The sequence below is a fragment of the Gymnodraco acuticeps genome, unplaced genomic scaffold (genome assembly GCF_902827175.1).
Source record: "Gymnodraco acuticeps unplaced genomic scaffold, fGymAcu1.1, whole genome shotgun sequence".
NCBI classification, from domain to species: domain Eukaryota; kingdom Metazoa; phylum Chordata; class Actinopteri; order Perciformes; family Bathydraconidae; genus Gymnodraco; species Gymnodraco acuticeps.
This window is the reverse complement of record NW_022992312.1, coordinates 404,470-429,002: the sequence shown is the minus strand read 5'-3', so window position 1 is coordinate 429,002 and position 24,533 is coordinate 404,470. Positions and strand designations below refer to the sequence as shown.

General features: G+C 40.6%; 2 protein-coding genes across 2 annotated transcripts in view; both read right to left on the bottom strand.

The window, feature by feature from the left end:
- Positions 1 to 20,928, bottom strand: part of LOC117541150 — a 59,951-nt gene extending 39,023 nt beyond the window's left edge. The window contains exons 1-4 of the mRNA XM_034208275.1: positions 20,769 to 20,928; positions 15,407 to 15,542; positions 5,312 to 5,471; positions 2,168 to 2,191 (exon numbers count right to left, since the gene is read on the bottom strand). Coding sequence (XP_034064166.1) covers positions 2,168 to 2,191; positions 5,312 to 5,471; positions 15,407 to 15,537 — 315 coding nt within the window. The 5' untranslated portion in view covers positions 15,538 to 15,542; positions 20,769 to 20,928. The remainder of the gene's footprint in view (positions 1 to 2,167; positions 2,192 to 5,311; positions 5,472 to 15,406; positions 15,543 to 20,768) is intronic.
- A 2,018-nt stretch (positions 20,929 to 22,946) lies between these two features.
- LOC117541149 (tripartite motif-containing protein 16-like) lies at positions 22,947 to 24,311 on the bottom strand. The gene has a single exon (XM_034208274.1). The coding sequence runs from the start codon at positions 24,309 to 24,311 to the stop codon at positions 22,947 to 22,949; it is 1,365 nt and encodes a 454-aa protein (XP_034064165.1).
- Between the last annotated feature and the right edge of the window lie 222 nt (positions 24,312 to 24,533).

Here is a 24,533-nt window from a genome sequence, read left to right as displayed (position 1 = left end):
GCTTTTTTTTTTACAGTTTAATATTGTTTAAAGTCAAAGTGCATCAACACATCACATCATGCTTTACAAGTGAGCACATTCATGTTAGTTTAACTCATGAAGATATAACATTCCTTCTTTAAAAAGGCAAAGGTAGGTTAAAAAGTGAGTTTATTTAGGGAAAACCTGGTTTAATCCAGTCTGAATTGAAGCAAGAGAGCATTAAAACATTAGTTTTTTGAAGACTGAGCTATTTTTAAGTGTTATGATTGGTGTTTAAGCTCCGTTATTATCTGCTTGAGGACAAAAATGATTCCTAAAAGGTCATCATGAGGACACAGTGCATGCCAGCTGGGTTTTCTCCAGGCAGCTGTCTCCATGTAGCAGCTGTTTAACTTCTTATATTTAAACTCTGTCCACTAAGTGACCGTTAACTAAACCCATCGCTGTCGGATTCAGTTCTAGCAGCAGGCATGGAAACATCACCACCACACAAACACACATCCTTCCCCCGACTCCTGTTGCATCGATTAAAAATAAAGAAATAAAAGAAACACGCATGCAAGACAGAAGAAGATCACGGTTAACACACCCCCCCCCGAGGAGAAACACTACCACACAGATGCTTGCTACCAACCTGCAGCTATGCTTACATTGCTTGTTGTGATCTCATTAACAATTTGGTGTTCAAGGTGAATTTACACTTGATATTTGACTCTGGTCGGCACCGTTTGAATGCCAAGGACTATGGAAAGCTTTGAGCTGCGCCTAGTGAGTGTCTCCATTTTTTTAAATCAAGCAAAAGCACATCTATAGATAAGTAGCGAGCACACATTTCATCAAGATCACAGAGCACTTCTACAAGATCACAGAGCACTTCTACAAGACATTTGGCTACAGAGCTGCATTGGACTTTCATGAAGCTTTTCACAGCAGAATCAAAAAAGGACAGCAGGTAGCTTCTGGCAGTGTGTTTAATATAATAAAATGGTGCAGTGAGTCAACCAGGAAGTTAGCATCGCAAGGGCTCCTTAGCGTAAAGCCAAGGGGATTGATTCATTGGATCTTTGGCTGATGCATGTTTAGGATACTTACAGGTTTTGTTCAGCAGGATCAACTTTCACGCAAATGTTCTGAATTTGAAGCGTAAATGCAATCTCCAATTGCTAATGTTGGGCTATAAAAGAACTACAGCACGGTCACATGACTTCACGTCTCCACCGCTAAGCTAAAGGTGGCTAATGTTGGGCTATAAAAGAACTACAGCACGGTCACATGACTTCACGTCACCACGCTAAGCTAAAGGAGGCTAATGTTGAGCTATAAAGGAACTACAGCACGGTCACATGACTTCACCACGCTAAGCGAAAGGCAGCTAATGTTGGGCTATAAAGGAACTACAGCACGGTCACATGACTTCACGTCTCCACCGCTAAGCTAAAGGTGGCTAATGTTGGGCTATAAAGGAACTACAGCACGGTCACATGACTTCACGTCACCACGCTAAGCTAAAGGTGGCTAATGTTGGGCTATAAAAGAACTACAGCACGGTCACATGACTTCACGTCACCACGCTAAGCTAAAGGAGGCTAATGTTGAGCTATAAAGGAACTACAGCACGGTCACATGACTTCACGTCACCACGCTAAGCTAAAGGTGGCTAATGTTGGGTGTGATGACGTTTTAGTCGTCTCATTTAGACACATGTTAACCATAAAATACATCACTAAATTCACCAGTTGGGTATTTAGTGACGTATTTTATGTCGTAGAATACAAATCTCTTCAGCTTGTGTTAACCACAGACCTTATTTTCTAACAAAAATCATGATGTAAAAACTGTTGAGACACGGGCCCCGAAGCTGTAAAACTGCTGACTCATTCCTTGGTTGAAGGACTCATTCCTGCACCACTCTTTAGGCTGTAGGCAATTCAGCTTGTGTTATAATTTGGTTTAAAGGTGCATCTCACAGGCTCACTCACAAACAGTGCAAGAATACTTTATAATTATATTTGAACACAGCCTTCAGCACTGACCAGAACAAACTGCCGTCTCAATTATTTTGCAGCCGGCACGGAAAAGATTCACTCAAATCCCAGCCTGGCTGCATGTGGCGATTTCTCACAGCTTGATGTTAGTTGGGGGGGGGGGGGGGGGGGGGGTTTGATAATAAATATTCAGCCCTTACCTTGTTTCCCTCTGCTTCCGGCTCCTGTGATTGCAAGAGATTCAGAGAGTAGTGTTTATAAGTCCGGCTGCTAAAACAAAACACCTTGATCTCCGCTGGACATTGGAGTCATGTTGTGTTTTTCTATCATATCAATTACTTCTGTTGACACTACAGCCATTCCATTCCCCAATCATCGTGTAATCGTGACACCTTGGATGCAAAGGTTTCATCTAGAAAATGTCAATAACACTGACTTTTTGTGTATAAGCATTTATCACATTAAAACTAAGAGTCCTTTCAGTTATTTCCTGCTTGATATGTCTTTCCTTTGAATCACAGATGATGCGCTTGTTTAAATATTTCGTGGTGAGACATCAACATTACTGGTATTTCATTCCTAAATCTTGCATATTTTGCCCCATTACTATTCTCTGGCTTGTAATCCCAACACCTTGGATGCTGGATTGGTATTTTCTTGGTATATACTCAATTTTAAAACAAATACAATAATCCTAGTTTCAAATAACTCAAATCACAACAGCTGTTTCTGACTTTCCTGCACTTGGATGCTTGTAGTTTTAAAGCATGACAGATACTGCGAGCATCCTCTTGCAAAAAGCACTGGGATTAAAGCATCCACCAGATACACAACGTTAAAGCCACAGTAATCCATTAAGTGCTCTTTGCGTAACACATGGTGGATTCTCCCCAGGTAGTGCTGCTCTGAAACCACTGACACATAAGAGCATCTCTAGCAGTGAACTAGCAGGGGAAATAAGACGGAATTACAGCAGGGCGTTCACATGAGAAGAATCAAAAAAGTTAATATCACATCTCTCACAGAGGAGGGATGCTCGAGCACACAAGCAGGGAACTAAAGAGTCCTCATCTTAATCATTCTTGATCTCTCTCTGTGTGTGTGTGTGTGTGTGTGTGTGTGTGTGTGTGTGTGTGTGTGTGTGTGGGGTGTGTGTGTGTGTGTGTTTTAACACTGTGTTCACACTGCGAGCAACTCGACAGATGGACGGCTTCGTGACATAATCTGTGAGCTCGTCTCAAATATGGAACTTGATGCAAATGACTGAAACTGTGTAAACTAAAAGGACTAGTTTCTCGTTATTAGCAGAGAGAGAGAGTCTGTTTATTATCAGGACATTAGGGCTTTTTCATTCATTAATATCGCTTTCTTCTCGTCATGCATCTCAGTTTATAAAGACATTAATAAAGGGAAGCAGTATTTTGGAAGTGAACTATCAAAAAACGTAAGCTATTAATAAAAACTGACATCCGATTGATTAAGTGACATAAGCAGCTATTCTACAAGACTTTTAGTATAATTGCAATCATTAAAGGAGCCGTCTACAATTAGTCAATTAACCAATTAGTCGATCAAGTAATTTTTAAAGCAGAAATGTCTAACTTTCTCCGGTGGGATATCAGAAGTTTCTCTCATATTAAATGACTAGTTTTTAGTACCTTTCTGGTTTAAAAGAATCTCATCGAGTTTAGGAAACTGTTAGAGGCATTTTTCAGTGACGTTTTATTATGCAAAAGTATTAGATAATTCAAGACGATACGAAGCAGACGAGCCTCAACCGTTACTGTCTATTTTAACAGTTGAGCTTTGATTGGCTAGAATAATATTTCTGGTTTTGAAAGCTTCTACTGCATCTTACAACTAAAGCCCATCAATTGGAAAACAATTAAGAAGACCAGTAAAAGCTAACAGTTGTTCATATTCAGCAGGAAATGTTGGACTTCCAGTGATTTCTCCAAAGTGTTGCTCACAGTGTGAACACAGACACACACCAAGTAAATATCAGACATACAAATTGTGAATCTGATCTTTTTGGGGATCAGTAACACATACTCGAGAAATGATTCCCTGTTCAGTCTGCTTTAGTGAATGTTACTTTGATTGTTGTGCTTTTATGCATGTCTTAATGTGTGCATGTGTATAAATGTGTCTGTTGATTGTGTATATTAGTGTTGCACGGTGTACCGATACTTGAAAGGTACCGCGATACCCTGCCGTTAAAAACGGTACGATTCCTCCGTTTCATTAGTATCGGTACTTTAAGAATGACGGGAAAAGTACTCCGGTGAGAAAGCGCCGTTTTAATAAGAGCCGTGTGTGTTCAGCGCTCTGCTTTCACTCCCTGCACTGCAGCCGTGCCTGCAGTCCCGCCCCTCTCAAGCACGCTCTAAGTCCCTCCCCTCTCTCGTGCACACTCTAAGTCCCTCCCCTCTCTCGTGAAACGCTCTAAGTCCCTCCCCTCTCTCGTGCACGCTCTAAGTCCCGCCCCTCTCAAGCACGCTCTAAGTCCCTCCCCTCTCAAGCATGCTCTAGTCCCCCTCCCCTCTCTCGTGCCGCTCTAAAGTCCCTCCCCTCTCTCGTGCACGCTCTAAGTCCCTCCCCTCTCAAGCACGCTCTAAGTCCCTCCCCTCTCTCGTGCACGCTCTAAAGTCCCTCCCCTCTCTCAAGCACGCTCTAAGTGCCTCCCCTCTCTCGTGCACGCTCTGGCTGCCAGAGCATGTGAGAAAGCGAGAAGCACGGCTGCAAGTGGGAGTGCAGCTGCCGCTGGGCCTCGGCTTGTTTACAAAAAAGACGCCAGAAGCGAAGTATTTGAGCGATATCTCTGACAGTGAGGGCAAGCCTACGGACACCACGAGGCCTGTCTGTAGGCATTTATTAATTTAGTTTAATACGAATTATTGTCATTTATTTTATTTATTGTTCTCATTGTTTAAAAGTGTGTGTTCTGGTTCTGGTGTGAAATAAAGCACAATAATTACATTTAAGACTGTTTCCCTTTTTTTAAGAAAAGTATCGAAAAATAATCGGAATCGCAATTCTTGACTTGGTATCGGTATCGAAACTAAAATGTTGGTATCGTGACAACACTAGTGTATATATATATTTGGATTGTGGGAACAGTATTTCGACCTGTCTGTACACACAAACTGAAAGATTGACGATAAAGTTGACTTTGACTTTTGAGGAAAAACACCAAACGTTGTGTAGTTCCTGCTTCTTAAATGTTGAGTTTCTAATGCTTTTCAGTGTATTCGTAAATGTATTTGTCGTGGGTTTGGGAGTATTGGTTGTATAAAACCAGCAGTCTGAAACCCAATGAAGGTGTTTTCCATAGTTGAGCTCACCATCTCGTCCCCGGGCAGCCAGTATCCCTCCTGCTCGATGCCGGCCTTCGATCCTTTGTATCCGACGGTCAGCGTCTCCACCACCAGCCCGTCCTTCACCGCCAGGCTCAGCTGCCGCGCCGTCTCCTTCGGGTGCATCCCGAACATCCGGCTCAGGTACCTGGACGGCAGGTGAGGAGGAGGATTTGAGTTATGTGCAAACAGTTAATACATTATTTGAATGGTTACAAAATATGCTTTAAAGTTTACATCATTGAAACCAGGGCGGCACAATATTAAACCATTTGGTCTACTGCATTTTATGTCTTTTACTTTTATCAGCAGGAGAGGACTCTTTAAAGTAGAGACACTACATACTGATATACACCTGAATATCAGCAAGAGAGGACTCTTTAAAGTAGAGACACTACATGCTGATATACACCTGAACATCAGCAGCAGAGGACTCTTTAAAATAGAGACACTACATACTGATATACAACTGAATATCAGCAGGAGAGGACTCTTTAAAGTAGAGACACTACATACTGATATACACCTGAACATCAGCAGGAGAGGACTCTTTAAAGTAGAGACACTACATACTGATATACACCTGAACATCAGCAGGAGAGGACTCTTTAAAGTAGAGACACTACATACTGATATACACCTGAACATCAGCAGGAGAGGACTCTTTAAAGTAGAGACACTACATACTGATACCTGAACATCAGCAGGAGAGGACTCTTTAAAGTAGAGACACTACATACTGATATACACCTGAACATCAGCAGGAGAGGACTCTTTAAAGTAGAGACACTACATACTGATACCTGAACATCAGCAGGAGAGGACTCTTTAAAGTAGAGACACTACATACTGATATACACCTGAACATCAGCAGGAAAGGACTCTTTAAAGTAGAGACACTACATACTGATATACACCTGAACATCAGCAGGAGAGGACTCTTTAAAGTAGAGACACTACATGCTGATATACACCTGAACATCAGCAGGAGAGGACTCTTTAAAGTAGAGACACTACATACTGATATACACCTGAACATCAGCAGCAGAGGACTCTTTAAAGTAGAGACGCTACATACTGATATACACCTGAACATCAGCAGGAGAGCACTCTTTAAAGTAGAGACACTACATACTGATATACACCTGAACATCAGCAGCAGAGGACTCTTTAAAGTAGAGACGCTACATACTGATATACACCTGAACATTAGCAGGAGAGGACTCTTTAAAGTAGAGACACTACATACTGATATACACCTGAATATCAGCAGGAGAGGACTCTTTAAAGTAGAGACACTACATACTGATATACACCTGAACATCAGCAGGAGAGGACTCTTTAAAGTAGAGACACTACATGCTGATATACACCTGAACATCAGCAGGAGAGGACTCTTTAAAGTAGAGACACTACATACTGATATACACCTGAACATCAGCAGCAGAGGACTCTTTAAAGTAGAGACGCTACATACTGATATACACCTGAACATCAGCAGGAGAGCACTCTTTAAAGTAGAGACACTACATACTGATATACACCTGAACATCAGCAGCAGAGGACTCTTTAAAGTAGAGACGCTACATACTGATATACACCTGAACATTAGCAGGAGAGGACTCTTTAAAGTAGAGACACTACATACTGATATACACCTGAACATCAGCAGGAGAGGACTCTTTAAAGTAGAGACACTACATACTGATATACACCTGAATATCAGCAGGAGAGGACTCTTTAAAGTAGAGACACTACATACTGATATACACCTGAACATCAGCAGGAGAGGACTCTTTAAAGTAGAGACACTACATACTGATATACACCTGAACATCAGCAGGAGAGGACTCTTTAAAGTAGAGACACTACATACTAATATACACCTGAACATCAGCAGGAGAGGACTCTTTAAAGTAGAGACACTACATACTGATATACACCTGAACATCAGCAGGAGAGGACTCTTTAAAGTAGAGACACTACATACTTATATCCACCTGAACATCAGCAGGAGAGGACTCTTTAAAGTAGAGACACTACATACTGATATACACCTGAACATCAGCAGGAGAGGACTCTTTAAAGTAGAGACACTACATACCGATATACACCTGAACATCAGCAGGAGAGGACTCTTTAAAGTAGAGACACTACATACTAATATACACCTGAACATCAGCAGGAGAGCACTCTTTAAAGTAGAGACACTACATACTGATATACACCTGAACATCAGCAGGAGAGGACTCTTTAAAGTAGAGACACTACATACTGATATCCACCTGAACATCAGCAGGAGAGGACTCTTTAAAGTAGAGACACTATATACTGATATACACTTGAACATCAGCAGGAGAGGACTCTTTAAAGTAGAGACACTACATACTGATATACACTTGAACATCAGCAGGAGAGGACTCTTTAAAGTAGAGACACTACATACTGATATACACCTGAACATCAGCAGCAGAGGACTCTTTAAAATAGAGACACTACATACTGATATACACCTGAATATCAGCAGCAGAGGACTCTTTAAAATAGAGACACTACATACTGATATACACCTGAATATCAGCAGCAGAGGACTCTTTAAAATAGAGACACTACATACTGATATACACCTGAACATCAGCAGGAGAGGACTCTTTAAAGTAGAGACACTACATACTGATATACACCTGAATATCAGCAGGAGAGGACTCTTTAAAGTAGAGACACTACATACTGATATACACCTGAACATCAGCAGGAGAGGACTCTTTAAAGTAGATACACTACATACTGATATACACCTGAACATCAGCAGGAGAGGACTCTTTAAAGTAGAGACACTATATACTGATATACACTTGAACATCAGCAGGAGAGGACTCTTTAAAGTAGAGACACTACATACTGATATACACCTGAACATCAGCAGGAGAGGACTCTTTAAAGTAGAGACACTACATACTGATATACACCTGAACATCAGCAGGAGAGGACTCTTTAAAGTAGAGACACTACATACTGATATACACCTGAACATCAGCAGGAGAGGACTCTTTAAAGTAGAGACACTACATACTGATATACACCTGAACATCAGCAGGAGAGGACTCTTTAAAGTAGAGACACTACATACTGATATACACCTGAACATCAGCAGGAGAGGACTCTTTAAAGTAGAGACACGACATACTGATATACACCTGAACATCAGCACTGTTGATAAAATAAAACCATATTTCTCATCAGTTTCCTCTTGTAATGCTTGCAAACAATTTTAAATAATGTCCTACAGCTTGATTGCACAGACTGGCAGTGAAGCTCTGAGCTGAGGTCATGTATCCTCGACTGACAGCCAATGAGGAGAATACGTCAGGTGAGTGTGTGTTTACTCCTGACTGACAAAGAACAGGCGTATTGTGTGTCTGTGAGGTGAGCACCTGTCAGACACCATGACTTAAACCAGTATGATTTTAAAATCAAAGTAACAGGAAATCCAAACATCCACAAAAAGCAAAAAAGGGCTTTTAAATATCTCTCTCTTACTACCGTCAACTGCAAATGTATATCTGGTTGTTTGTTACACGTGATTGGTAACTAAATATCTCATAACACATCAAATGTCAGTCTCTTGTCAGTAAGTAGTTGAACAATAAATGTCCAAATAGCAAATTTTCCCGACTTCCAAAACCCGAAGATATTTTGTTCGAAATAATAATATAAAACAGAGAAAATTATTAAAAACATACACTTTTATATATTATTTTTGTTAATAAATTCATGATTAAATGGCTGTCAAACCATACAAAATGTCATCCCAATTCATTTAAAAATGTCCAACTGTCCTTGAACGAGTCTGTGAGAAATGTAGTAATCCAATGACATTTCTCACGGACAGTTCAAGGACAGAATGAAATGTCATTTCTGACATTTCATTCTGTGTATTTTATTAAGATAACTTGTTGTTCGTTCACCTCTTTTCAGTAGGGAAAACATTAGGAGAAATGTTGCTCTACAAACGCCCTTCTAGTTTGGACTATAACACGTAAATGAATTTCACAGTTGGTCAAACACACACTCCAGGTTTTGTTAATTATCAAAAAGCCTCGTTAATGATTAAGTGACTGGTTTCAAAAAGCCAGACTAATGTGTCTCAATGATTAAATATCCATCATGTGAGAGAGTTAATTATGTGTACGCTGCCTCACTGACTTCATTCTGATCAATAGGGCCACTTCTTAATACCAATCAGCAGTGCTAAACATGTAAATATTTCCTGCACACTAACAGTTACCTATTTTATATTTACAACCATGACTATATAGTTAGATTTTAAAGAAAAAAAAATCCACTTTTTATTTTATAATCACAACATAATTTTCCACCATTTCAAAGTCACCTCCCTCTTTACCACAAAAATATAGTTTGGAGAAATTAAGCTAAGTGTGTGTGTGTGTGTGTGTGTGTGTGTGTGTGTTTGTGTGTGTGTGCGTGCGCCGCTGCTTGCTGTTGCCATGACAACAGCCACTCGTTGTCAGGTACTGTTTTTGGCTACGAGAAGCGCTAAATGTCTCGTTTGGCCTAATGGTGATCTGTCGTCTGTCATTGTGGGAAAAACTAAACATCACCACCACACAAACACACATCCTTCCCCCGACTCCTGTTGCATCGATTAAAAATAAATAAATAAAAGAAACACGCATGCAAGACAGAAGAAGATCACGGTTAACACACCCCCCCCTGAGGAGAAACACTACCACACAGATGCTTGCTACCAACCTGCAGCTATGCTTACATTGCTTGTTGTGATCTCATTAACAATTTGGTGTTCAAGGTGAATTTACACTTGATATTTGACTCTGGTCGGCACCGTTTGAATGCCAAGGACTATGGAAAGCTTTGAGCTGCGCCTAGTGAGTGTCTCCATTTTTTTAAATCAAGCAAAAGCACATCTATAGATAAGTAGCGAGCACACATTTCATCAAGATCACAGAGCACTTCTACAAGATCACAGAGCACTTCTACAAGACATTTGGCTACAGAGCTGCATTGGACTTTCATGAAGCTTTTCACAGCAGAATCAAAAAAGGACAGCAGGTAGCTTCTGGCAGTGTGTTTAATATAATAAAATGGTGCAGTGAGTCAACCAGGAAGTTAGCATCGCAAGGGCTCCTTAGCGTAAAGCCAAGGGGATTGATTCATTGGATCTTTGGCTGACGCATGTTTAGGATACTTACAGGTTTTGTTCTGCAGGATCAACTTTCACACAAATGTTCTGAATTTGAAGCGTAAATGCAATCTCCAATTGCTAATGTTGGGCTATAAAAGAACTACAGCACGGTCACATGACTTCACGTCTCCACCGCTAAGCTAAAGGTGGCTAATGTTGGGCTATAAAAGAACTACAGCACGGTCACATGACTTCACGTCACCACCGCTAAGCTAAAGGAGGCTAATGTTGGGCTATAAAGGAACTACAGCACGGTCACATGACTTCACGTCACCACGCTAAGCTAAAGGAGACTAATGTTGGGCTATAAAGGAACTACAGCACGGTCACATGACTTCACGTCACCACCGCTAAGCTAAAGGAGGCTAATGTTGGGCTATAAAGGAACTACAGCACGGTCACATGACTTTACGTCCCCACCGCTAAGCTAAAGGAGGCTAATGTTGGGCTATAAAGGAACTACAGCACGGTCACATGACTTCACTTCACCACCGCTAAGCTAAAGGAGGCTAATGTTGGGCTATAAAGGAACTACAGCACGGTCACATGACTTTACGTCCCCACCGCTAAGCTAAAGGAGGCTAATGTTGGGCTATAAAGGAACTACAGCACGGTCACATGACTTCACGTCACCACCGCTAAGCTAAAGGAGGCTAATGTTGGGCTATAAAGGAACTACAGCACGGTCACATGACTTCACGTCACCACCGCTAAGCTAAAGGAGGCTAATGTTGGGCTATAAAGGAACTACAGCACGGTCACATGACTTCACGTCACCACCGCTAAGCTAAAGGAGGCTAATGTTGGGCTATAAAGGAACTACAGCACGGTCACATGACTTCACGTCACCACTGCTAAGCTAAAGGCGGCTAATGTTGGGTGTGATGACGTTTTAGTAGTAGATTTCACTCCACAGATCAAATAATAATTATGATGTTTAAGATGTAAAACGTGATTATATGGGGGTTATTGAGGATGCCGAATTCATTTATGACATTTAAAGGATGCAAAAAAAAGCTTATTTAATGAGAAATTGGGCATTTTTTGTACTACCATTGGGCTGATTTTGATTAGTTTTTAAGTCGTTTTTTTAAGTTTTAGAGGACACTTTATCAGTTGGATTGGACATACAGCACATTTTAACTTAAATATTAAGGGTTAACTTCAACTCTGTTAAACGTTGTAGAATATTTCTGATCACAAGAATCCAAATAGTGCACAACACGTACATTTTTATTAACGGTCCAGTATACTCTTGAGTTCAAAATTGGATATAAGAAAGGCAAGTTTACCAAAACAATATGGCTATGGCTAAAACAACAAATCCATAAAAAGGCAGAAGAAATAATTTTTTAAAAGTACAATTGTTCAACCTAACCTGATGGGGGGAAATAAACGTGTAGCTTCTACTTAGAGAGAAATATAAGGTTCATGGTGAGAGTGGCAGTGAGCGAGTAAATCCAGAAGCTGTCAATCACTATTGATCGCTGATATGGAGTCATATCAAGCCTCAAGCACGTTAATTGATTAGTCAATCAACTGAGAATTCATCAGCAAATCTGTAGTGATTTACTCAAAAGGAAAGACACCAAACATCGTGTAGTTTCTGCTTCTCAAACGTTGAGTTTTTAACGCTTTTCTGTGTTTGTAAATGTATTTTTTGTGGGTTTGGGAGAATTGATTGGACAAAAACAGCAGTTTGAAAACCCAATTCCGGTGTTTTCCATAGTTGTGTCTAAAGCAAACTATGAGTTTTTCCATCACCAGCAGATTTAGAATGGTCTTTATTTATGATTAGGGTTTGCCCTCTAGATTTTTCCTGTAAAATGTTAAAGTGAGGCCAGAAAACAATATTTCTGTTCGTCAAAACCGGTATAATTACTCCAGAAATATGAGTATCAAACAGAGGGTCAGACGGCTTCAAGTAAAGGCATGTTTGTGTTTCCCCCTCAGGTCATCAGCGTGTTGAATTCAATCCCTTGAACCTCTGTGAGTGGTGAATACCTCGCTTAAGGACATGTAAGAAGCCGATCTATACAAGAGTTTGATAGGTTAAAGACACCTTCAGGACAAAATCCCTCACAAAAAACCCTTGCATTTTCACCTCTACTTCTTGAAAAAGGTATGTACTTAGTAGATCCACACCTCTGCATTGCCTCTCGCTTCATGCTGAGCGGTCCCAGAATAACCTGGACGCTGTTTCCAGAAAGCGCACAATGTCCCCTTTCAGTGCTGGGAACACTATAAACAAAATCCCATTCACCTCATCTGAACTGGCGCGGACAAATACAACTCACAGCTACCTGCATGTTTAGTTAGTTAGTGAGTTAGTTAGTTAGTGAGTTAGTTAGTGAGTTAGTGAGTTAGTGAGTTATTGAGTTGGTGAGTTGGTTAGTGGGTGAGTTAGTGGGTGAGTTAGTGAGTTAGTGAGTGGGTGAGTTAGTGGGTGAGTTAGTGGGTGAGTTAGTGGGTGAGTTAGTGAGTTAGTGAGTTAGTGGGTGAGTTAGTGGGTGAGTTAGTGAGTTGGTGAGTTAGTGGGTGAGTTAGTGGGTGAGTTAGTGGGTGAGTTAGTGGGTGGGTGAGTTAGTGGGTGGGTGAGTTAGTTAGTGGGTGAGTTAGTGAGTGGTGAGTTAGTTAGTGGGTGAGTTAGTTAGTGGGTGAGTGAGTGGGTGAGTTAGTGGGTGGGTGGGTGAGTTAGTGGGTGAGTTGGTGGGTGAGTTAGTGGGTGAGTTAGTGGGTGAGTTAGTGTGAGTTAGTGGGTGGTTAGTGGGTGAGTTAGTGGGTGAGTTAGTGGGTGAGTTAGTGGGTGAGTTAGTGGGTGAGTTAGTGGGTGAGTTAGTGAGTGGTGAGTTGGTGAGTTAGTTAGTGGGTGAGTTAGTGAGTTAGTGGGTGGGTGAGTTAGTGGGTGAGTTAGTGGGTGAGTTAGTGGGTGAGTTAGTGAGTGGGTGAGTTAGTGGGTGAGTTAGTTAGTGGGTGAGTTAGTGGGTGAGTTAGTGAGTTAGTTAGTGGGTGAGTTAGTGAGTTAGTGAGTTGGTGAGTTAGTGGGTGAGTTAGTGAGTTAGTTAGTGAGTTAGTTAGTGAGTTGGTGAGTTAGTGGGTGAGTTGGTGAGTTGGGTGAGTTAGTTAGTGGGTGAGTTAGTGGGTGAGTTAGTGAGTTGGTGAGTTAGTGGGTGAGTTAGTGAGTTAGTGAGTTGGTGAGTTAGTGGGTGAGTTAGTGAGTTAGTTAGTGAGTTAGTTAGTGAGTTAGTGGGTGAGTTAGTGGGTGAGTTAGTGAGTTAGTTGGTGAGTTAGTGGGTGAGTTAGTGAGTGAGTGAGTTAGTGGGTGAGTTAGTTAGTTAGTGGGTGAGTTAGTGAGTGAGTGAGTTAGTGAGTGAGTGGGTGAGTTAGTTAGTTAGTGGGTGAGTTAGTGAGTTAGTTGGTGAGTGAGTGAGTGAGTGAGTGAGTTAGTGAGTTAGTGGGTGAGTTAGTTGGTGAGTGAGTGAGTGAGTGAGTGAGTGAGTTAGTGAGTTAGTGGGTGAGTTAGTGAGTTAGTGAGTTAGTGAGTTAGTGAGTTGGTGAGTTAGTGAGTTGGTGAGTTAGTTAGTGGGTGAGTTAGTTAGTGGGTGAGTTAGTGGGTGAGTTAGTGAGTTAGTTGGTGAGTTAGTGGGTGAGTTAGTGAGTGAGTGAGTTAGTGAGTTAGTGGGTGAGTTAGTGAGTTAGTGGGTGAGTTAGTGAGTGAGTGAGTTAGTGAGTTAGTGGGTGAGTTAGTTAGTTAGTGGGTGAGTTAGTGAGTTAGTTGGTGAGTGAGTGAGTGAGTGAGTGAGTGAGTGAGTGAGTGAGTGAGTGAGTGAGTGAGTGAGTTAGTGGGTGAGTTAGTGAGTTAGTGGGTGAGTTAGTGAGTTGGTGAGTTAGTTAGTGGGTGAGTTAGTGGGTGAGTTAGTTGGTGAGTTAGTGAGTTAACCCCAAGCTGTTACAGGGTGTTTTTGCACAAAACACAAAATATATCTTATATACGTTCTGCACTACTAATTGTACAATCATGGCTAGAAGTATTGAGAACAAAAAGGAGAATAAAGTTAGTATAAATTAAATTAAATAAGATTTCTATAATATTTTCTTTAATTTATTTTACAAAAAGTCAAATCAAATGTAAAGTATTTATATTCAAGATGTTCCATTAACCCAAACACTGGGCCTATAATAATAATAATAATAATAATAATAATAATAATAATACAAATAAATCAATAATTTCTCTAGAGTCTGATGTGTTTTGTAAGATTTGGAATAAAATATATATCCAACATTTTAAAGTGTTAAAAGTAATGCAAATAAAGGGAGGAAATGGGGTTCAATATGCTAATAAATAATTAATTAAAATGAATCACATTAAGATTTAAGAAGTATTACTAATGGTAGGGGGGAGGGGGGTTCCACATCCTAGAAATATTAAACTTTTTTGTGATGTAATCTTGTGCTTTCCTGCGTCATCTGTGTTCAGTCCAGGTTTCACAGATGTTCTGTCACATGTCTGTTAGTCTCAGTCGAATCAATCGTGGCTTTAAGGCTGCGCTGAGGAGAGCAGAATGTAAGGTTTTTTACCGGACCTGGTAAAACCGTTTATTCTGAAGACATTTAAATCACTGAACTATCAGCTGTGATTCTGTTTCTGTTCCTAAAGGATGCATTTGTCACACGTGTCTCATTCAAAGACTGTGGGAAAGCTGAAAACTACTCGTGTGATTTTGGCGATTTTTCTATTTTCCTGGGGTAAACTATCCTTTAACACTTTTGTGTGCACTTCAGTCAAAGGACAACGTACACACACATCCTGTAAAGACACAACCCATCACTATCAGTGTTTCTCAGATTGTACTTACTTGGAGATCCGGTCCATGTTAGCGATTTGTTTCTGGTTTCGGACGACCTCGATGGCCGCCCACACGTACTGCACCACCTTCGGGTCCGCCAGCCTCTTCTTCACCACGCGGGACATGATTTCCTTATTCATCTTCACTGCAGGGAAACAAAGGAAAGTAATCATTAAAATCAGCCGATACATCTTTTGTTCTGGGGATGAAAAGTAGGATGAAGTATAGTTCATTCTCACAGCAAAAATACTGACAAAAAGCCTTTTCTAAAGTGTTATTAATACCCATTTAAGAATACCAGTGAAGATAATGAAGCCACCGTTTTGTTTCCAGGTGATTTGGGCAGGATAGGAGCGCACCGTGGTCAGGTGGACAACAGACGGTGAGCATCACATGTGAGCGTCTCTACAGAAACGACTGACCCTCGATCATCAGGTGGGTCAATTTGACACTTAATTAGCGTCTTGTCAAACCTAACAAGAGTTCCTATTACTTTCCAAATATTATACAGAATACATGTATTATATTCTGTATATAAAGGCCACGGTAGGCGATACAAAACATTTCAACAAGGAGCAAAGGATGCTTCGAGTAGTGAATCGGTTGCATTTTGGACAATAGCTGCAATATATCAGATCATTCATTCACAAATCAGCAAGAATATCAAAATAAATCCTAAATATGTAATAATCAAACTGTCTTCTTGTTAAATGAGATGGCCAGAATATTAAGACACAAAAAACATGATTTATAGAAAGATAAAAAGATCATTTGGATATATTTCTGGAAGAGTTTGCTTATTTATTGAGACAACTGTGGAGCTTGGATTACAGCAAAGAAACTACAAAGACATCTTTCATCATATTTTTTTGGGTTGGTATTCTGGTCTTCTGGTATCCTTGAAATTCCTTAAGTTAATTCAGCTATTATAACGGTTGCTATGGTTTTTAATGACTGATTGAATATGAAGTTGTTAGCCCATCCTTTGGTGGTTTTACTGACCAACAACTGACGCCTTCAGAGTATAAAAGGAAAGACATTTGAGGTGTTTGTGTCTAACTTTACACAAAAGTTGGAGATGCTTTGAAATAAAGTTTAGCCATGTTTGTTGTGACCTTTGTTGTGATCACTCCTCACATGCTAGCTATGAGCATGAAGCTGCGAACACCAGACATACATTCAGATGATGCTTAAAAGTCGTATCAAAGCGCCTTTATTGTAAAGGAATCGTACGTCCAAGCCATAATTCTCCTGGAAGGCATTCAGAGCCATGTTTATATTAAGCATTACGAGGACATTCTTAATACTTGCAGCCCCCTCTGTGACATGGGGACATCAAAACAAATACATGAACCGTGATGGATGCTGAGGAATATGACGAGTAAAGCCTAGAGACCTTCAAAGCTTCTGAATAAAGCCGGCTGCTTCTTTCCTGTGGTGCTCAGCCCGGCCTTACTCCTGGAATATCTACAAATCCAATGTAATGCCGTTCTCCTCCAAAGCCTCCGTGAAACCTAAGATGTCACTTCCATAAACCACGGCCAAAAGCTAGCCATAATAAAGCTCGGAGCGCTTTGGTGTACTTTGTAGTAGAAAAGGCGACGACAGATGTTGGGAGAGGATGTTCATTTTCACACTCTTTTCTCAGGAGAGTATGAACTGTGGATCCGCGTGGTCATGGTCAGATGCAGCGAAAAAAGGCAACTCTACAAATGCACTGGTTCATATTTTGGGTCAAAGTAAAGGGTCCTTAAACTGAGATGGATTGGGATCTCTTTACGCATATTATTCTTTATATTTCTGCTATCTTGCAGACTCGTGGATAGACAACATCTGAGCTGAAGTACACATATATCAGCCTGATGCATTTGATATTGAGTTTGCCTGGCAGGCGAACCTAAAGCACTTATTGTGATCATAAGGGGTCCCTTTAAATGTAACAAAACTGCCTGGTTTTACTATTAAAAACAGTATATCCTTAAATAACATCATAACATAAAACAAGGATGTTGAAAAGGACGCATGTGTCACTTTAAAAACACTGAAATGTAAAGGTTTTGAGGCTGTGAAAAAAGTAGAAATGCTGTTATTTGTATGCCTTGAATGTGCACTTGTTTCATTAACATGTTTCATTAAAGGTGGGGTAGGTACGTTTGAGAAACCGGCTCGAGATACACTTGTTGTTATATTCCATGGAATGCTCTTAACGTCCCGATAGCAATGAATATCTGAAGTGCTTTGACAATAAAGCCATAAATGTCACCTCTGGAAGCCGTGGCGCTGTACAAAGCACGACCAATCACCTGAGCCGGCTAAAGTAACTGGATGGCCTACCTGCCTGTCAGCCTTCCATCTGGGCACAAACTTATCTCGTGCCCTCATTGGTCATGTGCGCGTTCGTGTGTGTTGGAGGAGGGGCTCTGTGAGGAAGTGGCAGATTTGTTCCGGCTGTGTATTTTCAAATTCTAGCCACTCGAGCTGGTTTCTCCAATCTGACCGACCCCACCTTTAAGTGAATAAGTTAATGAAGTCATTATTCAGGCCTTTTTCTGCACTGTTTTCTTTCCCTAGGATTTCTGATTGTTGGTAATGGTTACTTAATGTAAACATTAATTTACTCAGATTTGGGATGTCTGGGAGACGAGTTTTTCCACCGTAATTGGGTTAAACCGACCGGCTAAGATAGTGAAATTGTAAAGAAAGTGGTTGGGCAGACTTCACAGCGTCACAAGAGATGAAGGTAAACGGGACGTGAAGGAGTAACGGTTCATTAGTAATGTGATCCCTCCTTCTTCTGTGTCCGGAGGTGTGAAGGAGGGCCATCTGTGCCACAAGGATCTTGAAAAGGACGCATGTGTCACTTTAAAAACAATGCTATTTTAAGGTTTTGAGGCTGTGAAAAAAATGCTGTTATTTGTATACCGTGAATGCGCACTTGTTTCATGAACACCTGTGCCATGAAAGCATCCTGGGCTTGCATTAAAAACGGCACACAGCTAACTTTCTCTTGGCTTTTATCATTAGGATCCCCTTAATGATAATGAAAGTCTGAACCAATCTTTACTATTCTCTTGTGCATCGGCAATGAGTGACCATGGCTCTGTATCATATGTGTATTCACTTTGGGCAACATGAACCTTCTTTATGGTGCATATCAAGTTTGTGTTGAGCGTACTGAGATAAAAAACGTTTTACATAATATCTTAATGGATGTGTCACTGTTACAGTTCTGACCGAATTCAAGTAGATCTCTGCCTAAGAGTTAAGCAAGTCAATGTGTCATGCATGTATATTACACTAGTTCTGTAAGAGCAGTATAATGCACATTATTTTAAGCTACATGTATTGTTTCACTTCTCCACAGGACCACATGTCAAAACAGTAATCAAGCTATGACAGATCCAATGCATTTAAACCATATCTAATGACATCTGGTGGTATAACTTTTACAATTCTTCTTGTAATTGACACACCCCTTTCCACTTTGTTCACAATGTTATCCACATCTGCACATCTGTCTGCAGAGGCTCACACTGCAGTATGAACACTGCTACCTAAGCAATTAGTCTGACAAAGGGAGCCAATTAGAGGACAGGTTGAGAGGGGTTTGAGGCTCCCAGGGGAAATGACAGCTCCTCAAAGACGTGTCTCCATGTCAACAGAGATGGGAGTTAAGTACTTTCATGTTGTACTTCAGTAGAAGTACTCAGATCTTGTACTTGAGTAAAAGTAGAAGTACTCAGATCTTGTACTTGAGTAAAAGTAGAAGTACTCAGATCTTGTACTTGAGTAAAAGTAGAAGTACTCAGATCTTGTACTTGAGTAAAAGTAGAAGTACTCAGATCTTGTACTTGAGTAAAAGTAGAAGTACTCAGATCTTGTACTTGAGTAAAAGTAGAAGTACTCAGATCTTGGACTTGAGTAAAAGTAGAAGTACTCAGGTCTTGGACTTGAGTAAAAGTAGAAGTACTCAGATCTTGTACTTGAGTAAAAGTAGAAGTACTCAGATCTTGTACTTCAGGAAAGTAGAAGTACCAGAGTGTAGGAATACTCTGTTACAGTAAAAGCATTCAAAATGTTCCTCAAGTAAAAGTAGAAAAGTATTCTCATCAAAATATAGTGAAAGACAGTAAAAGTAGTCGTTGTGCAGATTGGTCCATTTCAGAATAATATATATGATATGTTTTATAATGATTGATCATGAAAGTGTTCTCAAAGCTGGTAAAGGTGCAGCTAGTTTGAATGACTTTGTATACTGCAGGGTAGCTGGTGGATTTACTCCAGGTGGAACTAAAGTCTGATTCAACACTTGATTAGATTTCACATCATTCATCCACATCTGTAAAGTAACTAAACACATTTAGTGGCATAAAAGTACAGGATTTACCCCTGAATTGTAGTTGAGTACAAGTACAAAGTAGCACAAGTTTGAAATACTCAAGTAAAGTAGAAGTACCTCAAAATGCTACTTAGTTACTATACACCACTGCATATCAAGAATCATGTCTATTTGTTATGATATCGATTAAATGACAGTAGCACAGTTAACACGGGATGCAGCATTGTCAATATCAACCATGCTGATGAGGAGAACACATCTGTTGCTGCTATGACTCCTGGATTACATATATTATATTGAATAGCATCTGGATAATCAGACTTCAAACAACGCATGTCAAAATAAATGCCACATTTAACACAACTGGTAGATTTGGCAACAAAGAGGGAAGGCCACGGGCTTTTGCCAATGTGTATTTTAAATTATCTTTTTCCAGCGATTGTCTTTGTTAAGTGTGCCTTTTGTACAAAAAAAAAGATCCATGTATATTTAAAAACGCGCTATATAAATTCAAAAGAAATGCATTATTGTTAAACGAGCTGTATTTAGCTACAAGCATGCTAGATAACGTCAAAGCACATCAAGACAAAATAACCCATTTAACTTGCACTTAATAACACCAAACAGCCACTTTAGATGTAATGTGTCATAAGTAATAACATCAATTCCCCATAATAACATTACATGCATGGTTGGCGAGTTATTTATTTTTCAGTCAGCGATGCTACGTTGCTAGCATTAGCTTATCGGTAGCTTAACCAAAGCTAGTCAACTTGTCAACAACAAAAATACATAATAAAAGCGACATAGGAGGTGTTTTTTGGCTTCACTTCAAGCTAAAAAATCCGCCACAAACAAAGTCTGCTGATAAGCAAACAGCTCGTTTGTTTTGGAGGCGCCATGTTCACAATCCTCCATCACGGGATAAGGAGCTACTGCTAAGCTAATGCTAAGCTAACAGTGCTAACTAGCCGCAGTGTTGTCACTTTTTCTTGCCATTTTTCATGAAAATAATACAAAAATAAAACTCACCTTTTGCTCCGGTGTCACTAACACACAAATCCTTGAAGGATGGAGCACCAGAAAGCTCACATTAGTGATTTTCCGGCTGGTTTGGAGGCTGGTGGTTTGTGTGTGAACACTCAGAGGTAAACAGAGGGAGAACTCTAGTGGTGGAATCCGATTTACTGCACCTAAAACCCGGGGAATTAAAGGGGCAGTCCGCCCATCGTCCATGTCAGAGTCAATGTACTGGTCATCAGCAATGGTGAAGGAATTCACAAGAAGACATCGACTGACTTTTGCACATGTTTACTTAAAATTACAACAATATGGCACCACTATTAAAAAAAAACATCACCTCTGGCTGCCAGAGAACTCAATGCCCCATAGTTTTAGTTTTTCCCTCTCAATAACTGCACAAACTGCACAACAGCCACCTTGCACATCTGTCATTTCATTTATATTATATCATATGTATGTCTCTGCTCCTGTAGTATAAATCTATTTCTGTTGCTGCATTTTTTTTTGTCTTTTATCGAAGATTTTAACTATTCATATGATTTTATATTGTGCTTTCTTCTGTTAAATGTTTATATTTGCTGTTTATTTCTGATTGTGTTATTATTCCTTTTAAATATTGTATTGCCTGAACACTCTGCTGCTGTAACACAAGATATCCCTAAATTGGGATCCAATAAGTATCTATCCATAAAATATGAAGGAAGTCAAAACCAAATGTGTATTTGATAAATATATTTATCTGAAATGTTACCTTTTATTTTTAATCACAATTGTCTTTGTATTTCGTTCTCCATTTCCTTATATGTATGTATACAACAATCACCTCCAGCTCAACATCAGCAAGACTAAGGAGCTGGTGGTGGACTTCAGACGGAGCAGGAAGAGGCCTCTGACCCCATCACCATCAGGGGGCAGGATGTGGAGGTGGTGAACAGCTACAAGTTCCTGGGAGTGCACTTGAACAATGAACTGGGTCAGACAACACTGATGCTCTCTTCAGAAAGGGACAGAGCAAGCTGTTCTCCCTGAGGAGGCTCAGGTCATTTAATGTGTGCACGACGCTGCTGCAGAAGTTCTACCAGTGGTGGCCAGTGTGCTCTTCTTTGCCGTGGGGGGAAACACCAACACAAGGGATGGTGAGGAAGGCTAGCTCTGTAGTTGGAGTACAACTGGACAATCTGGAGGAGGAAGCTCGACAGTATCCTAGACCTAGAGAACCCCTCCCACCTACCCCATGCAGAGCTAGTGAAGATGAGGAATACGTTCAGCCACAGACTCATCCCTCCACGACAGACAGTCCTTTGTGCCGGTAGCCATCAGGATGCACAACAAGGGGTCAATAATGTGAAACAATTACTGGACATGAATACACCGTTTCCACACACCCATGTTAATATATCCAATATGTTTATATGACCCAATATGTATATATGTTCATTTTCATTCATTTCTTACTTCATAGTTTATATGACCCAATATATATGCTCATTTTTATTCTGTATTAATTTCTTATTTCATAGTTTTTCATTATTATTTTTATCTTTGATATCTTTAATCTGTGCTGTCCTGTTTTTCACCCTTACCCTGTAGCTGTTTGGACTACTGACTTTAAATGAGTATATGTACCTGTGTACATCTTATTTCATTGTTGTGTATGGAATGTTTGATGTACATAATATACTTTCTTGAATAAAGGAGAAAAAAACAGTAAAAGTCATTTTCAAAGTGGTAATTTCCCCCCCAAAAAAGTATTCATATGTATACATTTATGTACAAAACTTCAACATTGTTTTTATGTGAATTTATTGAAACCTCACGCACTTTCAGGTTGTATGCAAACTGCATTTAATTGTACTTGCAATGACAATAAAGTTGAATGTAATCAAATATCCTACAACATTAACACGTGTATGACACCCTGGGACGAAGAAAAGGAGACAAAACTTCTATCATTCTTCAATAAAAAAAACGTTATTGATGATGTAAGCTTTCAGTTGTGTTCACACATCCCATCATACAATCAGCATGGTAAAAAAGAAGAACACATATTAGCATAAACTCCACCAAAACGACAGGCAGTTTGATTGACAGCTGATCTCTGGGGTCAGCACTCAAAAAAAGACTAAATGAGTTAAACAAAACATCCACACAACATTTAACCCAAGTACTTTATACGGCTAGTTAGAGTTAGACGATCTCAGCATAGTCTCCAGCATTGGCATACAATTTAAACCCCAGATAGAGAGGCTCAGTGAAGGTGGTCTGGACTCTGTGGAGGAGGGTCATGGTGTCACCATTGATCTTGTAGAAACACAGAACACCTGCACCGTGATCCAGGAAAATCCCTACTGTGTTGAACTCAATAGCCGGGTACTGCACGGTCTCATTATTGTGTGCAAAATGGAAGCCCCCTTTGGTGCAACGTAGTACCCAAGATTTTGGGTTGCATCCAAATCCAACTTTGTTGTTGGCCCCTTTTCTTTCATTACTCCAGTATGCGAGTGCAACATCAACCATAGACCCTCCGCGCTTTATCTCCACGTAACAGCGTCCAACAATCGCCTGTTCGTTCAGGACCTGCTTGTGAACCTCGAATCTGTCGGGATGATCAGCACATGGACGTCGGAGTTTGTTTATGTATGTGACTCTCGTGTCCTCCTTAGATACCTCCAGATGTGGGTGTGCCGTGTCTGGATCCATGGTGAGTCTACGAGAAATTGTTCTGAATTCAGCTTTGGTCGTGGGCTCTGGTTTCAACATCAAAACGTCCGCCTCGCTCACAATAATTAAGAGATTTGTCCACATACCAACCATAAACTCATCCAATTGATCAATGCCGGATGACGCCTCTACTGCCACTCCTTCAAAGTATCTCAGAGGACGGGGTTTGATGCACGATGTGTCTGTAGATTCACTGAGAGGTGGCAGGGAGTTGTAGATGTGTCTAAGCTGGTTGAGATCCTCTCCCTGTGAGAGTTTTTTCAGCTCAGTTTCTCTGCTCTTCAGCTCAGAGATCTCCTTCTCCAGCTTCTTCTGAAGATTTCTGACCCGATTTCGTTCAATCTCCCGCTGGGATATGATATTCTGCTTCACATCAGAGCACATTTTCATCATGAAACTGCTCCACACTGCGAATTGTCCCTGACTGTCCTTCATTGCTTTATTAGCAAACCTGTTGATAGCCTTCTCTTCCTCTTCAAGCAGCTTCACATATTTCTCTCTGTCCTGGATCCTCTTCTGAATGTTCTGTCGACTCACCTCCAGCTCCTTCTGTGTTTCAGTCCTCTCAACATCCAGGAGTCCAGTCTTCTTCAGCTGCTCCACCAGGAATGCTAACATGGTGTTTTTAACCAGGTCAGGTCTGGGTGTGAAGGCCTTCCTACACTGAGGACAGCTCTCCTTTGTATTATGTTCCTCTCCATCCCAGTAGTTTGTAATACAGCCCATGCAGTTGCTGTGTCCACAGGGAATAGTGACCGGATCCTTCATCACATCCAGACATATCGAACAGGAAATGGATTCAACGTCCAGCTGAGCTCTTTTCTGTGACATTTCTCCTCGTTGTAGTCACAGAGTTTCTGAGATCAGAGAAGTAGTGTGCGCTGACTCAAAAACAAACAAGGGGCCTTTGCTTCCCTCTCATTGGCTGATCTGCACCAATGGGTGTTCAGAGCGGGAGGAAGAGGGCGGAGTTATCAAATTTCCACGCGTTTCAGAAGGCTTTCTCTTAAAGGGGCAGTTCATCTTTATTATGAGAAGATAACATAATATGTT